At 40.3% G+C, this 19,203-nt stretch overlaps 1 protein-coding gene across 3 annotated transcripts in view; it reads right to left on the minus strand.

The window, feature by feature from the left end:
• NLGN1 (neuroligin 1) overlaps nt 1-18,317 on the minus strand; it is a 384,318-nt gene extending 366,001 nt beyond the window's left edge. For 2 of the 3 annotated variants that reach the window (XM_069975172.1, XM_069975171.1), the window contains exon 1: nt 17,673-18,317. In XM_069975172.1, the coding sequence (XP_069831273.1) occupies nt 17,673-18,165 (493 nt within the window). In that variant the 5' untranslated portion in view covers nt 18,166-18,317. Of the gene's footprint in view, nt 1-17,214; nt 17,275-17,672 lie in introns of all 3 variants that reach the window. The other variant, XM_069975173.1, reaches the window with a different exon arrangement.
• Between the last annotated feature and the right edge of the window lie 886 nt (nt 18,318-19,203).

Consider the following 19,203-nt stretch of genomic DNA (forward strand, 5'->3'; position numbering starts at 1 on the left):
GAGAGGCCATGCCCCTTCTATTAACAAAAAGTAGCAAATGACACAAGCACTCTAGAAAGTCACAAAGTTCAACAAAATGCAATTCAAACTTAAAATCCACTCCATGTCATCTATTGAAAATCAAGTCTAGTCTGTGGAAGCTTCTGTGAGCCATTAAGAATAGGGCCTATGCATGGTACTTACCAAAGCTTAGGATGTTTCTACAGCAATAGAGATGAGCGAACCGGGTTCGGGTTCGAGTCGATCCGAACCCGAACGTTCGGTATTTGATTAGCTGGGGCTGCTGAACTTGGATACAGCTCTAAGATTGTCTGGAAAACATGGATACAGCCAATGACTATATCCATGGTTTCCACATAGCCTTAGGGCTTTATCCAAGTTCAGCAGCCACCGCTAATCAAATGCCTAACATTCGGGTTCAGATGGACTCGAGCATGCTCGAGGTTCGCTCATCTCTATATAGCAACTTGAACTTTCCTTGGCAGCTGTGTCTGTATGTAGAAATGTAAAAACCTATGGAGGGGGGGAGGGGCCGAGGGGCATGAATGAGCAGGAAAAGGAGAGAACCTGCTATGCCTCTTTGGGCACATAAAATGCTAGATTCACTGGTCAAAAAAGTCCCTGCTTATCTGGAAACTTGATAAGTTTGCAAAATTATATGCTGTGCAAGGCTGCCTTTTCTCCTCTCCATACTCACTCACTCTCCTCAGCCCCTCCCCCTCCATAGACCATAATGGACACAGAACTCCTGCTTTTTCTGAAGAGAGGGGGAGGCTGCAAAACAGCTTTTTGAGTACAGAAGGAAATTCTTTTGCTTAATAAAACCTATTACAGAGTTTCTTAAAAATCACTATTATTACTTATTAATTTTGAAATTGAACATTGAAATGACAATTACACTTTACGGCTGGGTTCACACTACGTATAGTTCAGTCAGTATTGTGGTCCTCATATTGCAACCAAAACCAGGAGTGGATTAAAAACACAGAAAGGATCTGTTCACACAATATTGAAATTGAGTGGATGGCCGTCCCCATATATGATAAAAGATAGATTGGGCAATCTGCATTACGACCCCACCAGAATAGCCTCAGCTTTCTCGGACTACTATGCCTCCCTTTACTCCCTCCCTGGTACCCTCCCCACTGACCCATCGGAGAGGGAACATGTGCTTCGGTCCTACCTGGCGGACTGCTGCCTACCCAAGCTTTCCCCTAATGACCTGTCTACCCTTAATGCACCCATCACGGTGGAGGAGATAGCGGACGTGATTGCCGACCTACCGGCAGGGAAATCACCTGGTCCGGATGGCCTTCCGTACATCTATTATAAAACTTTCTCTGGAATTCTGTTGCCCCACCTCTCTTCTCTCTTTAACTCCTTTCTGGGAGGCGGGGACCCCATACCGCCCTCAATGATAGACTCCTTTATTACAGTGATACCTAAGCCAGGAAAGGACCCGTCCGAACCTGTTATTAAAGGCCAATTTCACTGCTGAACACAGACTTCAAATTGTTCACTAAGATACTAGCGATCAGACTGGGAGCACTCCTGCCAACCCTTATTCACGCCGACCAGGTCGGCTTTGTACCAAATCGTCAGGCGGGGGATAACACTCGGCGCACAGTAGACCTTGTTGACGTCCTTACCAGAACTGACTCACAGGGATTGCTTCTAAGTCTAGATGCAGAAAAGGCCTTTGATAGGCTTAGCTGGCCCTTTCTGTTTGCTTCTTTGGAGGCCTATGGTATATCGGGGCCTTTTCTGCAGACAGTCAAAGCCCTATACTCCGCCCCTTCTGCACGGGTGCGCTTGCCGAGTGCTACCTCCGGGTTGCTCCGAATACGCAACGGAACCAGGCAGGGGTGCCCCTTGTCTCCACTCCTGTTCATTCTCAGCATTGAGCCCCTGGCCGCAAAAATACGTCTCTTACCTCACGTCCGGGGAGTGATGGTTAGGGACAGAGAATTTAAACTGTCTCTTTTTGCTGATGACATCTTACTTACCCTTACGAACCCATTGGTCTCTCTCCCTAGCCTTCACTCCCTGATATCTGAATATGGTGCTCTCTCCGGATTTAAAATTAATTCCCATAAAACTGAAGCCATGTCCGTCCGCCTCTCCACCGCTGTGGTGGCGTCGCTCCAATCATCTTACCCATATAAATGGGTTGCTAATGGCCTCCATTACTTGGGTGTAAATATAACTTCCTCATACAGTTCCCTATATAAGCAGAATTTCCCCCAGTTTTTCCGAGAAATTGCCTCCCAGCTATCCAAATGGTCAACCCTCCCTCTCTCCCTCATAGGGAAAATTAATGTAGTGAAAATGAATATTCTCCCCCGGTTCCTATATTTGCTGGAGACCCTCCCAGTCGCAGTGCCGAGATTGGCCCTATGGAGGTTCCAGGGTTCTCTTCTACAGTTTGCTTGGAGTGGGGGGCGCCACCGGGTTTCGAGGTCTGTCCTATGCGCTAGTAAGGCCCATGGTGGACTGGCCTTCCCTGACGTATATAAATACTACCTTGCTGTCCACCTATGGAGGATAGCATCCTGGACCTCTCGCCAGGCCTATAATAAATGGACCGAGGTCGAGAAGCTCTGGGTGGCGCCCATCCACCCTGGTGAACTGATTTGGTCCCCTGAGTACCCCGGTACAATAGACTGGCTGTTGAGCCCTATGCGACATACAAGAGAAATTTGGTTAGCCGCTGCTGGCAAATTCCCTCTAAAGTCTACACCTTCCTTGCTTACGCCTTTCCTATACACTGATTTACTACATGGGAGTTATGACTACGCGAGTATGTGGCCGTGGCAAACCGCTGGCCTCTTCCACTTTGCATATGTGGTCTGCCCATTCACCAGACGGGTACTACCGTTCACAGATCTTAGAGATAAGTTTAACCTGCCCCTCAGTGCAGCTGCTTTTCATGAACACCTCTCCCATTTTGCTTCGGTCATCACCGGACACCAGCTGTTCCCCAAACCTACCATGTTCGAACTATTGTGTAAAAATTCAACAGCCACCAAAGGGTTGATATCCTCTATCTACTCCCTCCTAAGCTCCCCTGTAGATGACTCTGAGCGGATTCACCCCTACATGCATAAATGGGAACGGTACTTGGGTAGATCCATCCCTCTAAGCCTATGGCAAATCATATGGTCACAAGCAGCCAGATCTTCCTCTTGCATAGCCTACAGGGAAAATCAGTACAAAATCCTATTTCACTGGTATCACACCCCTGACCTTCTGCACCGCATGTTCCCCACCACCTCTTCTACTTGCTGGAGGTGCCGTGCAGAAGAGAGCACCCTCCCACATATATTCTGGGACTGTCCCCTTCTAAAGCCTTACTGGACGGGCATACGTGGCATACTGGCTTCAGTGTTTCACCAGGAAATACCATTAGATCCCCTGACGTATATTCTGAATGTACCACCCAAATTTCTACGCAAACGGTCGGCTAGGTTGCTCCTACACCTAATGACAGCAGCGAAATGTCTATTAGCCAAATACTGGAAGCAGTCACTTATTCCATCTGCCATAGAGCTGATTAACAGGATACAAGATGTGCGAAGAAACGAATACTTGACTGCTTCCAATGATAACTGTGTTGAAAAGTTCAAACAGATATGGGCGCCGTGGGATAAGTACTATGAACAATTTCATGCACCCACCAGGAATCCGGCCCCCACTGTTTCCTTGTCTCCCTGATGTGTCTGTGTTGCCCGTATCTCCCCCGTCTTTCTTTATTATGTTTAGTGTTTATTCACCCTACAGATTGGAATTTTGTCAAGTTTTAATTACTTCAACCAATGACCGGTGTTGAAAGATGTTTCCTGACCGGTTTGTTGTTTTCTACTCTTACTGTTACTCTTAACTCATATCGGACATATTGTCAACGCACTGGTCCAACTTAAAGCTTGTGTTTTATTGTTGATTACAAACTTGCTGAAAATGTTTAAAAATGAAAAATAAACAATTTATAAAAAAAAAGAAATTGAGTGGATGGCCACCATTTAAAGGCAAATATTTGCTGTTATTTTAAACAACGGCTGTTGTATTGAAATAATGGCAGTTATTTACTGTTATATGGCGGCCATTCACTCAATTTCTGTGTGAACAGATCCTTTCTGTGTTTTTAATTTACTCCTGGTTTTGGTTGCAATATGAGGACCACAATACTGACTGAAATATATGTAGTGTGAACCCAGCCTAAGGCTATGTTGATACAACGTTTTTAGCTCCGTTTAAAATCACGTTTAAAATGGACGTCCGTCTTCCCATTGACTCCAATGCATTGCCATTGCAGTTAGTTAAATCGCAACAAAAACTGACTTTTTTTAAATAGCGAAATCGGACGTTTTTTCTCCATTTCTGACGTTGTGTGAACATAGTCTAAGGCTATGTTCACACAACGTCAACAATATTGAAAAGGCGGCCGATTTTCATATTTTAAAAAACGTCCATTTTTGCCGAGATTTAACTGACTGCAATGGCAATGCATTTTAAAGGGAGATTAAAAAATGTTGTGTGAACATAGCCTAAATCTGGAAAGAGAACATTTTTTTTCTCAACTACCCTTTATTAATAATGTAAACTGCATTTGACTATAGCAACAGTGTTGTAAAAACGCCAACTAGCAGCATATACGAAGGATTGCTTTAAGGCCGAATAGTTAAATAATGGGATTTCTTGGAACAGCTAAAATAGTTTTACCACTTAGACTGCTTGAGCTGGGTAATTGGTCCGAGCATATATTTCAATAGCTACAATACATGTAAAGAAGAAATTTGGTTACTTCTAAATAAGCTCAATGTCCAAAAGATTTTAAAGGCTGTCATCACTACTTTTACTCTGAGACTCTGACAGGTATTTGCATTTACGAATCCAAACCACAATAGAAAGATCTAGAAGATCTTCTGGATGGACTGTGTGCACTGCTAAATTCTGCACAAAGAACTACACATTTCTGGAAGACTTCCAAAATACCCCCATACATGTTTCCTCCCACCACATACTGTAGTAAGTCTTTTTCTTTCTTGGCACACAGCTCCATCTAACACATGTGAAGAGACAAACAAGGAGAAATAAATCCATCCCGTCTTATTCATAAAGCTGAATAGACTCTTTCTGTTCCGTTCCAATGAACTGGACTAAGTGTGACAAGCACAGGCTTCCTACACACAATGTGTGCGTGAGTATAAGTGTAAATATATAGTACATGGTGTTAAACCATGGGAAGGGTGAATTCAGGATTCACAACTGTTTCAAAGTCCCCGGGCTAGCCAAACATGATGCATAACCCAAGGGTGTATACCCACTTACTATAATGCATAACTATATATTAGGCTCTGGTTTCACTATACACTAGCCCAGGGCATTCTAGCAGTATCTAAGTGGAGTTGCTGCTAGATCTTATTTTGTGAAATGTTATGTTTATGAGATGTTAGGCCACCAAGCAAAGTCCATAGAGGAGTAGGGACTTCTACCTAAGGCTGGAGTCTCTGCTCCTAAACGCCCTTTGCACAACATGCTACAGTGATAGTGTAGAATGCCTTGTGACAGATGCATTCAATCACCTTTATGGTTGCTACGTCTGCAGTCCATGGTCATATATGGAGGAATTTCTGTTCTTCTCTTTCTAATCTCACATAACCCCTTTAAAGAGAAACTTTAATCACTTTCATGCTGCCCGAACTACGAGTCATTGGGGCAATCCCCAGCTTCTTGCCCCACCAGCCTTGATTGATAGATCTCTCCCTGTTCGTATAGAAGGAGACATCTCGCAATTAAGACAAACAGGGCAGGGAGAAGCCACAAGGGCCCGCCCTCATGACTGATGTTTCGGGCAGCATGAAACCAATGACAGTTTTCTTTTTAACAAAGTTTTGACAGGTTTGCATGCTGGCCAGAAAACTCATGCATTAGAATTTGTTTTATCTTTACAAAACCTCTTTGACTTTAGTCTTACTTTAAAATAAAATAGAGATAAATCACAGACTTTATATCTAGCAATGTCAGGGTGAAAAACACACATATAAGTATAAAATCCATGAATCTTTTCCGCGTGAAAAATAAATCATCAGAACAACGAGAGTGTCAGAGAGTGACACACATTTAACTTTTATTTGCAAATAAGAACATTTAATCAATTGCCATACTCCAAACCCAATTTACTTGGCCAGTGTCTGTTAACAAGAAGAGATTTTATAATGATGAATAGCAATAAAAGTTTGTTCAGGGTACGGAGGAGTCATGCATCTTTATTTACGCCTCTCTGAACCTAAGTCAGTATAATAGGTTGTGCTGCTAATTACATATGCCTGATGTGCTGCATAATAAGAAGCACTGCTGCATTGCACACTAGCAAATGACATGTAAATTACTGCAGCCTTGTCGAAGACTACAAGAACTGCCCGCTGTACCCCCATTTACAATCATGACACACTGGCACAGGCACAACTGTACACTGTATACTGAATATCTGAGGAGCTAAAAAGACCGAAGATGTGTAGGCTTACATTGCTGACTTTACCCTCTAACATAAATAGAAAAAATCATAAAGTTATTGTAAAACTGATGTAAAAATGCAAGGACATAGTAATTTAATAATCCAAAAGCTTGTATATGACTATACATTTTAGTTCCTTTTCACTAAGTATTTTATGAGATATTCATTGCTTTGTAATTCAGGATATGTAGCACATATTAAAATTAGTGAAGACAAGAACCAGAGTTGTTGCCTATAGGAAATAATTAGCGCTTTTATTTTTTAAAAGGCGGTGATAAAATTGTTTGATATGAATCTTCCTGTTCTTGTCTGCACAGCTTTTTATACCTAAGGGCCTGTAGCCCACCCAGACACATAGGAAATCAGGTGCCTGCTAAGTAATAAGGTAGTTGTACTAGACACACTTATCTCATCATACTTGTCTTATGTAATCTATTATGTCTTATGATAGATAGATAGATAGATAGATAGATAGATAGATAGATAGATAGATAGATTGATAGATAGATTAATACTTTTTCATAAAGACACCAACTAAAATGCTTTGACCATTGATTTAATGTGAACTAGGCCAAATGCTGTAGTTGGTTATTGGTTATAAACCTTATGTCCCACACACAGATACACCTGTTACATAGTATGGCATAAGCTCAGTGAAATCTGTATTGTTGTTGATCATGTTTCTCCCATGCACTCTGTATGTGGACGTGATGTGTTAACCCTTGATGAAGTTTGAAGATAAAGCATCAGGATTTGTATGTTCTGCGTGCTAACTGTGGATACTCCTGAGCTGCTTATAATCTAATATATATATATATATATATATGTATATATATATATATATATATATATATATATATATATATATATATATATCACAAAGAATGCCATAATAAGGCAGCTTTTAACTGAAACAAAATATTGGGGTGGCCCCTAGCAGCTTCTCCCCTACTGTCCTTGATTGGTATATCTCTCCATGTATAGACAGAGGAAGAGATCTGTCACTCAACACTGATGGGTCTAGGCGAAGCCACCAGAGACCACTCTGCTGATTCACGCAGCATGAAGTTATTGGTTGGTGAATGTAAGGCCTGGCAATGCCCTTCACGCAAAGGACATTAAAGCAATCCTATAATATGATGGTCACCTTCCTAAATTGTTAGGAGCTAAACAACTGAATTCAACCAAACATTACAGCATTAGTCATGTTAGATGTCGTCAGAACTTCTGACCACCACCGTAGTTTGAAGTTTTTTGTCTATGTAGTGAGGATAATGTCAGACCCTAATGGCTATATTCTACACTATACCTCTAACTGTTTTTACTATATTTCTGCCAAAGCTGATCTTAAAAAAAAATGCACCTCTTTCACATGTCAAGCCTTAAATATCCCTCATAGCCTAGAGAAGAAAATCCACTAAACTGCTTCAATCCTTAATTTGACAATTCGACAGCAGAAAAACGATATCATTGCATTGTATCTCATGAGGCTTTATTTAATAGAAGCTGGGTGCAAAGGCAGAGGGCTCCTGCGGTGTTTCTGATGGATCACAATGTGCATATTTCAAGTTCTTGGGATTATTTTCCTATTGTGTGATTGCTGCTTAGATGAACAGTCACAGGCTTTGGATTAGATCTCAGTGCCTGTATCTTTTATGAGCCTGATATTTGACTATAAATGGCTAAGTAACTTACTGTTTAGAAGCCTTGGGATAGAGAATTTTAGTGTAAATGATATTTCTGTATTGCATCTCTTATATGGGATGTGTGCCTTTACAATCTCCTTCCACGTGTCATTAAGATATCATGTCAAAGGATTTGATTATGGAGGGCAACAATATTGATGAAAGCTAAGGATTGGTGCTTTGTTTTAGATTGGGCTCACAAACTCCCAATGAAAAAATTAAAAAAAGACCTTCTCCACATAGTGTAGTGGTTCACCTGTCCTTTGCTCATAAAGCTTTAAACCAGAAGCACAGGACCAAAATATGTCTTTATCCCTTGGATTAGACTACATTATTTTGTTCATAATATACTAAAAGTTGAATGTTGTTTTATTTTCGTAGCAAAAAATTATTACCTCTCCATCGCTTAAGGTTAAAGCTACACTGTAATCTTGCAGGTACTAATGATCATGTCACTACTGACAATGAGCAAACCTTGAGCACATTCGGGTTCATTTAAAACCGAACTCTTGGCATTTGATTACCGGAGGCTAAAGAAGTTTGATGCAGCCTTAAGGCTGCCTGGAAAACATTGATATAGCCATAGGCCATGTTCACACATGGCAAAACAATGGCCATTGTGTGTCACGGCTGTGTCACAGAACGGCCACTGTCTGAGATGTTAACCCAGCCAGTATCGGCCAGGTGAATGTCACTTCATCTTAATTGGAATGTGGGCAGATTCGAGTGTTCCCGCACTACAATTAGCCATAGCAGATAATGTAAAGTATGGATGGGAGACATACTTTACATTGTATACACAGCCTATTGTGTGCAGCCGCTGTTCATTGTATTGTATACAGTGTGTATACACTACGGCCGTGGTTCCTAGGCTGTAGTGTAATAGGTCATTGTCATTAAACAATGGCCATTATTGCAAACCTGCAACAATGGCTATTGTTTAATGATAAAATATGTTGTCTAAATGTGGCCATAGGCTGTAAGCACTTCCTAGGGCTGCATCCAACTTCTGCGGCAGCACAAAAGTGATTTTACCAGAAGAGCTCGATAAGGTACTCCTGTCCTTTGATTTTTTATATATCTATTCCTGCACTTATATAGAAAAATAATAAAAGCCTATTTTTACATCACCATGCTCCCCTAATGTTCTCCTGCGATATATTCAGGGCCTCCGCTGAATGAAGAAAAGGAAGAAATCCACAAACAGCACTTCACCTTGAGAAAGCGCTTGATAGCGGGAAACGTACGTAGGCTGGGAGCGAGTTTCTCCGTGATGTCCATGTCCTTTACTGTCTATATGCAATAAAGGTGAAGATTTTAGGTGAAGTGCCGTTTCGTGGATTTCTTCCTTTTCTATATTCATACAGACTACTTTATGAATTGAGCACCACCTGGATCCCCGTGGCGGGAGTATCCATATACTGACCTAAAGATCAGCCTGTGACTCGTAGTGCCGGTGAGTTTTTCTATGTGAACTATCCTCCGCTGAATGATCCTGCCGCCACTTCCATGATACACGCTGATCGGTAGTGACAGCCCACTCAACCATTCACTGACTAAGACAGAGCAATGTCGCAGCTAGTGATTGGGTGAGAGGGCTGTCACTACCTAGATAAGTTTGCCTTAGAAGTGGCGGTGGAATTATTCAGACCTGAAGACACCACAGGAGGACACCGGGGAAGGGTGTTGCAATAAGAATAAGCTCTTTATTATTTTCTATATAATTACAGCAATCTATAAAACAGGGAGTATCCCTTTAAGTTAGGTCACTTGATAGTGGCTTGCAAAATATTGTGTGTGTATATATTAAGTGTCTGGCAGCTGTTGCATATCCAAACTATGATCACTTTCCAACCAAACTGCACCTTAAAATATCTCTGCATCTTTAAAGCAAGAAGTAGTACACTCATTTTATTGCCTGCATGACTTGTATGTAACTTAAGGTCAGAGGTGGGAACTGTATATATGGGTCACATATCCTGTAGTTATGCCTTAAGTTATGTATGTGGTTACTTATGGCTATGTGGTTTACTGTACCTCAATCATCCATAACAATAAAACTACCTCTGTCTGAACAGTTATGATTGTTAAAACATCTATCAAATCCCTGAAAGTGTCTTGTGGAATTTAGCATCAAGGTATGATTATCAGATCCTTTAAACCTTGTACGTGGTTCAGCCTTAATGGATCTGACATTTTCCAAGCCAATGCAACCTCTTGATACCATATATTGCTGATAAGGCCCATTGCAACTAGGAAATACTATTGCCATGAAGGATTGTACCCAGGTAGCCTAATAATTATAAATAAAGAAAAGAAAGGTTTATACTTAGATCTCTCCCATGATCTGTTTATACCGAAGACTATTTCAGTAGCAAGGGATAACAGCTACGTCTAGAAGAAAGAAGGTTTGTACACTAGCACAGCACCGGATTCTTTAGGGTTAGAGCAGAGAGACTATGGAACTCTTCACCAGAGGACATTGTCACGGAAAGCTGCATAAATTAGTCAAGAAAAGGGTAACCTGGATACATTTCCTGAGTGTAATAATATTATAGGTTATAGTCACTAGATTCTGAAGAAGTGTTGATGAGCCAGGGATTTATTCTAATTGCAAGTCAGGAAGGAATTTTTCCCCTAAGGCCAGGTCACGGAACGGCCGATACTGCAGTAGCAGGCGGATGATCTTCGTTTCTGCTGAATTCCCCATTGCACACAATGGAGCGTGCGGACGGATCCGCATGTTCCATTGTGTGCACTGACAGGTTCTCTGCGGCCGCTATTCAATGAATAACGGCTGCAGAAAACTGGCATGTCAGTTTTTTGCGGCGTAGATAAGGATCCCGATCGGAGTCTATACTATGTGTATACCCTCCGGACGGGATTCCATAGATGGCAGAACTACGTAAGTTCTGTAGTAATCACAGACATTGTTGCAAATCGCCAACAACGGCTGTGATTATTACGCAACTTACATAGTGTGAACATTGCCCAAAATGGAAAAATTGGCTTCCACCTCATGGCGGTTATTTCCTTCCTCTGAATCAACACTATATGCTTATAGGCTGAACTAAATGCACATATGTCTTTTTTCAGCCTTACAAACTATGACATGTTTAGATAGGTGGTGTTTTTAAAAGTAAGATTCATGATTGTTAGGACTCCCAGTAGAACACTGCCCAGGACATCACACTGCTGCCTCTGTCTTGCCTTCTTCTTATGGTGTATCTTAGAGCCATGTATTCTCCAGGTGATGCACATGCAACCATGGCTATTCTGTTTTCAACACATTAATATAAAGAAATGACTATTTACTTGCCAAAACATATGATCCCCGCTTGACAGATGTCTTTGTCACAAGATAATGTACAGATTCCAGCTTGTCAGCTGTTTTAGTGTTATGGCTGATTGGTGTCTATCGTCTGATAAAACCTTATGAAATGTCACTGCTCTGGTGGGAAGAGGCCACCTGGTGGCCTTTCCTGCTAAAAGGAAAAGGATTTTCGTTTACTTTTTTTTTATTTGTACAGGTAAACCTAAAGATACTGTATATACTAAAACATACTGCAATATCTATCTATCTATCTATCTATCTATCTATCTATCTATCTATCTATCTATCTATCTATCTATCTCAATCACTATACAAATGCTACTTATTTTTTTCATTCTATTCAGAAAAGCCAAGAGTTAACTCCATTGAAAGACAATGGAGATAATCCTAGTTTGGATCTGCAGTTTTCAAATGACACATCTGCAGCAAAAGTCTGAACGCCAGCCTCAGATTTCTGATGGCAAATCCTCTATCAAATATGTGTCGTGTTTAATCCTATACATGTGTGAGCTGGAATGATTCAATACTGAAGTGGTAAGCAGTGGGGTCCAACACTGTAACGCATAATATTCTTTATAGCAGCCTATGGCTCAGCAGACAAAAGAAAATGAAAAACAATCCACATAGACTACCAGCTGAAGGGAAGATATAGAGACTCTGACTTAAAGAAGTTTTCCAGAAAAAAAATTTGATCGACTATCCAAAGGCTAGGCTACAAATCAGTAGGGGATTATAATAGGTCCGTTTCGGGCGGTAGCCCGGGGCCCTGAGCTCCTGGGGGGCCCATGGCCACCAAAACAGACTTATACTTTCAGTGCTGTATTGTCCCTGGCTACAATTCTGCCATAATTTGAAAATAATCACTGCTTTTTTACCTCTATTTTGGATAAATCAGGGCGTCAAGACATTATCTACTCTTTACTATGAACACCAAGCTAGTGTTACCATGGTTACAATAGGGTGGAGGGGCCCAGGCCTGGTGAACAGCCCGGGGCCTATGGTAAATTTAATTCGCCCCTGCTAAAAATTGTTGATCAGCAGAGTCCTGACACCCAACTCCCCAGCTGATCAGCTGTTTGGTACCTGCATTATTCTAAGAACAGGGTCAGAAGCAGTTGGCTCCGAACTCAGTGTAGTGGTGGCTTTAGGTTACTGCAGCATTGGCTTCTATTCACTTCAAATGGAGCTGAGGCTCCAGAAATGTGGTGCTGGCACTACACTGAGTACGGAGACAACTGCTTCTGGCCCCATTCTTAGGGCCCTATTACACACAGATTTATCTTACAGATATCAGGTTTATCTGACAGATTATTGAAGCCAAAGCCAGGAACAGACTATAAACATAGAACAAGTCATAATGGAAAGACTGGGATTTCTCCTCTTTTGAAATCCATTCCTGGCTTTGGCTTCAAAAATTGGTATGATATTTGTCAGATAAATCTGTGTAATATGGCCTCTAGTGTAGTGCGGGTGCCAAAAAGCTGATCAGCAACGGAGGCAGGTGTCGGCACCCTGATGATTTTATTGCCAATGCATTGCTTTAATGAAATTGTATTACTTTATAATATTACTTTATTTAAAAAATGTATTGTGTTATTTTCACATATACTTTCTGTGCCGTGCCTGGCAGCAATAAGGGGCGACACAGACCCTCTGCTGCCACCGCTCTTTGTGTTGGAAACTACAGGGCTACAAGCAGCACTTTGCTTAGCAGGGTCTCGTCCCCACTGTGTACTGTAAATTGCTATATACAGTACATGAGAAAAGAGGCTGCCCGGCATGATCAAGGTGTCCGGCAGCCTCTAGTTCCTAGCACAGTAAGCAGTGATAGCCTTCACCACTCACTGTGCAGAGCCTGCCAAACACCGCAATCATGTTGGGCAGCCTCTCTCTTTGTACCCTGCTCTACATAGCGCTGCAGTTCTAGGCACAAACAGTGGTGGTAGCAGCGGGGCCTTGTCACACCTTACTGCTGTCAGACAAGTATACTGTATGTGCAAATAAAAAACAATACATTTTTTTTTATAAAGTTATGTTACAAAGTAATATTACCTTATTAAAGCAATATATTAAAAATATTTTTAGTCTCCAGAGTATTCCTTAAAAGGGGTTCTCCGGCACTACAAAAACATGGCCACTTTCTTCCAGAGACAGCATCTTGTCTCGAGTTTGGGTGGGGTTTATAACTCAGTTCCATTGAAGTAAATAGAGCTTAATTGTAAACCACACCTGAACTGGAGACAAGTGGACATATTTTTGTTGTCCTGGATAACCCCTTTAATCAATGTGGAAATGATTCCTCTTAATAAAATGTAATTGTTCTTATTATTATTATTGTGGTCTGGTTGGTACATTTTCTGAGATAAGCAATTTTGAAATTTATATCCAGCTTTAAAAATAAAGGAGAGAAAAAGTATAAGGAAAAGACTATGGGACAGGAAGATCATTACTCCATAATAAGGACCCATGGTGAGTGACATGTGCATGGACTTCAATACTTTATATGTTTTGACCCTATAAAACTCTTATAGGCTATGTTCCCACTACATTTGTTTTTAGAAAAAAAAACCAAAGCTTATTGCAATGAAATCAGCGTCTGTTCTTTTCGGCAGCAGCGGAATCGCATTGCATTGCAGCAGCGGAATTCAATGCAATGCCGCCCGCTGTGTTCAGACTTCATTATGTTAACATCCGGTTTTTTTTAGAACGGATATTAAAAATAATTAACGTACCTATTAATGCTTGGAAACAATAGCTGTTCACACAATGTAAAGTACTGTTGGTGGTCGTACTTTTCATTGTAGTCGATGGTTAATTGAATTGCAGGCACACCCAATGGTGCCCACAATGCAATTGTAAAAAGATAATGTTCCTGGAGCTATGCAACGGACAGTGTTATACGTAGTGGGAATATAGCCATATTTTAGATTTTACTTAAATATTTTAGATTCACTCAGGTCAAAAAGGAACAATTCTGTCCTTGTGACAAGGCACAAATTACTAAACTAAATTGTAACAAGGCACAAATTACTAAACTAAAAAACACCCCTAACCTTCATAAGCTAATGTGAAAACTGGCTCTATCTTGGAAAACTACTAAACTATTTTTTATGTAAATGCCTGAATTAAGTATTTTATATCTACATATTCATTTTTTATGTATAACATGCTAATATAACATAAGAGCAGTAATGCAAAACCAATTCCATTTAACTAGGGGACAGCATTTTATACAACAGCTTAAAGGTAAAATACATAGACAAAATAATACATAGATAAAAGGTAAAATACATAGACAAAATAACAGAAACCAGTACTACGGCTTTGATACAACTTATTTCCATTGCATTCTATTATAAAATCTTTGAACCTGAGTAGTCATAATAGGCACGGAAACAACTCTGCTTTGATTATATATCCCTGTAGATTATATACTGCTTTTGGCTATCACCTGAAAATCATGTTTGTGTTAATACTAATTAACATTTAAAGAATAATATAGTAGGCAAGTAAAAAGTTACCTTTTCCCAAACCTAAGTGACCTTGAGCATAAGATCCTTTAAAAAAAAGTCATATAGATTTGTAATTTACTTCTATTTAAAAAAAATCTCAAGTCTTCCCATACTTATTAGCTGCTGTATGCCCTGCAGGGAATGATGTATTCTTTTCTTTTCTGACACAGTGCTCTCTGCTGACACCTCTGTCCAAGACAGGAACTGTCCAGAGCAGTAGCAAATCCCCAAATCCCCTCTGGACAGTTCCTGTCTCGGACAGAGATGTCAGCAGAGAGCACAGTGTCAGACGGAGAAGAATACATCATTCCCTGCAGGACATACAACAGCTGATAAGTATGGGAGGACATACGATTTTTAAATAGTTGTAAATGATTTGACAGAAAAAGATTTTCGCTTGATTACCCCTTTAAAGGGTTTATCTTGGATTTAAAAAAAAATGCAATGCTTTTTTTTTTTCTAAAAACAACACCATATCAGTCCTCTGGTTTTATGGGGTATAACAAGTTGTCTCCACTTCAAAGGAACTGAGCTGCCACACATAAACTGACACCGTTTTTTTTTTAAGTTATCTATTTCTAATCCTAAATAACATTTTTATGTTATGTCCACACAATGTAATTTTATGGCCGTATGATCACTATTTGCGGCTTTAATTATCTTTTGGCGTTAAAATGACGGCCATCCAAAAAGACGCCAGCAAAAAGGACTTTGTGTGAACACAGCGTTAACTGTCAGCAGAGTATGATGGCTATGTAAGGGAGAATGGGAACAGGCCTGCTGTCCTTTTATCCAAACAAGCACACAAACATTGTGCCACTTTGCTAGCAGGAGCAATCAGAGATGACATGGGACCATAGTTTTTTTCATTACACAAGCATCCCTATCTCTTTTCACCCACTCCAATTCTTTTCAGTATTATTAGAGGGAGCACTCCCCTAAAGAGTATACCAGATTCATAAACTATGTGGCCAGCATATGCTCTGATTTCCCTGTTTGCCAAATAACACAATGGTGGAAATTCATCAAACCAGCATACGGGTACGCAAGTCTAAAAAGTTTCAATCCTCCCATGTACTGCACGGGATTTACAAATCCTGACAAGCTGGGGCAGGCACAAAAATCTATGCCTGCCCCGGAGAAGGTGTAGATTTTCACCATGATTTATCCCTGATAGCAGGCTAAGTCTTGATTAATTAGGCACAGGAGGAGGCTAAGGGGCCAGATGAAGGCCTGATAATAACTGTAAACAAGCGCCGATCTGCTAGATCGGCGCTCGTTTACTGGGCCTATCACACGGCCTGATTATCGTTTAACAAGGGCTGCAGGGACATTGTTACCGATGTCCTTGCAGCCCTTGCTTAACTTTATACATAACCTGTCCAGGCTGCAGGGCTCCTTTTGCGGTCTTGGCTGTCAGCTGAGACAGGCCGCTCTGAAGCTGGAGTGCGTGGGACCTGGGGAAAAGATCACAAGAGGAGCCCTGCAGCCTGGATAGGTTGTCATCGGCTGATCGTTGTATTTATTACACGGAGCAATAATCGGCCGAATCGAATATCGTGTAATAGTACTCTGTCTCCTCCCCACCTTGCCATACCCCTCTGTTCGCCCTTTAGGCGAAGAGGGTTACACCCGGTGAATACTTTAAAATAATCACAGATTTCTGTGCCAAGATTTGTGATTATTTCCATGTATTCACCAGGCGCAGGAATGATTAATCTCCCCAAATGTTTTTTGCTGTTTTGACTGAGCAGATTTTTTCCTTATACCATGAAGCCCTTACATAGGCACACAGTCTGATGAAAGACCTGCTTTTATATATATATATATATATATATATATATATATATATATATATATATATATATATATATATAAAATAATTATTTTTTTCTTTTTTTTTAAGATAAATTTATTAAACATAGTATAAAGTGAAACTGGCTCAGTTGCCCCTAGCAACCAATCAGATTCCACCTCTCACTTTCTAGAGAGTCTGTGAGGAATAAAAAGTGGAATCTGATTGGTTGCTAGGGGCAACTGAGCCAGTTTCACTTTACACCATGTTTGATAAATCTCCCCCTAGTGTTTTGCATTCCTTACACCTACTCTCCTTAACATTTCCCACTTTTATTTAATGTTGTTGTTTTTTTCTGTTGCTGTAATACATACCTTCTTTTCTACATATTTTCTTGCCGGGTTTCCGGACACATTCCTTGGATATTCTTTTTACTGTAAAATGAATAAAAAACTAAAAAATAACATGGAGCTCCATGACAGAGAGTAGGAGCATGCAACACCGTTTACCTAGCTCTGCCTTTGGCTATGCTTCCAACGCTGTGGCGCCTGCACATGCAAATGGAGGAAAATGTATCATCAATGGGCAGGTAGGAGAGCGGGAGTACCTTCCATTGTAATACCCGTGCCTTAGGAGAACATGAGTGTAGACATGAGTACAAAAACAGATTCACACACAAAAGAGCATCATGCACATCAAAAGCCGGCATGCTGACAACTAATCGGGCATGCAACCTATACACAGGATTAATATGGTTAGAACTGAGGAAAGCAAAAGAAGAAAAAGAAAAGAAAATTCATTGTTTTTTGTTTTGTTTCCGCATGTAACTCACCATCCTCAGTTGGAACATATATATTTAAATATAGGCAGTCCTCATTCTGGTCTTGAACATAGGAAGAAACTACATCCAGGTTGTTGGTGAACCAAACAGGAAGCATGACTTCAGGAAGTCTGCCTCCCACAATGTTTTGTGGACAAACTGGCGCAAATTGGGTGGCATTTTTAACATCTCCCCAAGTTATTGGAGGCTCCGGTGGCTGAAAACGGCGCTCCCCTACTGGAGGAGCAGCATAAGGAACACCAAGGAACTGAATAACAGGCCCTAGTATTTCATTATTGAGTTCCTTCTTAATGCCTCGTACTTTTCCATAAGTCGTTGTAACTATGGGGTCCACATCATCCAGTTTTTGTGAGTATACAGTTGTAATGTGAAGTAAAAATCCAAATATACATAAAGGAAACATGACATCCAATCCCATGGGTAGCAGACGCAACCTTGCTACTCTCCAAAAACAGTTCAGCCGAATGGACCTTGGAAACGCCATAGTCCCACATTAGTTGCAGAGGAAAGCAATATTATTTGTATCCACTTGTGTAAAACAGGGCAATCGAAAGGAAATGTATCAGGTTTGTTAAATGTGATCCTGCCAGGAAAATCTCAGAAGGGTTTTCACGCAGTAAGAATCTTCCATTGATTTCGCACTCACTGAAGCAGCATCTTCACTAAGCACTATTTATCAGGCTACATTCTATTGACAATACTGTTTTCCATAGTAGCAATATCAGAAGAACTGCCATTTACTGCACATTGCCTTCTTATAAATCAAATCCAGTTAGCCGCAGGTCTATATCCTGGAGAAAATAAGAATAAGTCATTAATAGGGAAAAATATATAAACTGGACAGTAATAATTACATGCTGAGCAAGCTACCATGTATCAGATACTATTACCTCTTTTCTAAATATAGCACAATAAAAACACTTTATTTTCAAGATAGACTGGATGGATATAATAATAATAATAATAATAATAATAATAATAATAATAATAATAATAATAATAATTAACCTAACAAAAAAAAACATTAAATGTTGAAAGAAATGGACAGATCGTTAGATAGATAGATAGATAGATAGATAGATAATATAGATGAGCAATATAGATGAGTCGATCCAAACCCGATGGTTCGGCATTTGATTAGCGGGGGCTGCTGAACTTGGATAAAGCTCGAAGGTCGTCTGGAAAACATGGATACAGCCAATGACTATATCCATGTTTTCCACATAGCCTTAGGGATTTATCCAAGTTCAGCAGCCGCCGCTAATCAAATGCCGAAAGTTCGGATTCGGATCAACTCAAGCATGCTCAAGGTTCGCTCATCTCTAATAGATAATCATAACTGGTTAAACAACACAACCTGTCAAAACTAACATGATTCAAAGAACAAAGGTCATTGCAAGCTTATTATTGCTATTCCTCATATATAATTTTATATATTATGTTTTTGTTTGTTTGTTTTTTTACATATGAATAATGCATGTCATGTATTTTTTTTTTTTATGTAATTTGTATCTCCAAGCCA

Source organism: Dendropsophus ebraccatus, chromosome 6 (genome assembly GCF_027789765.1).
Source record: "Dendropsophus ebraccatus isolate aDenEbr1 chromosome 6, aDenEbr1.pat, whole genome shotgun sequence".
NCBI lineage: Eukaryota > Metazoa > Chordata > Amphibia > Anura > Hylidae > Dendropsophus > Dendropsophus ebraccatus.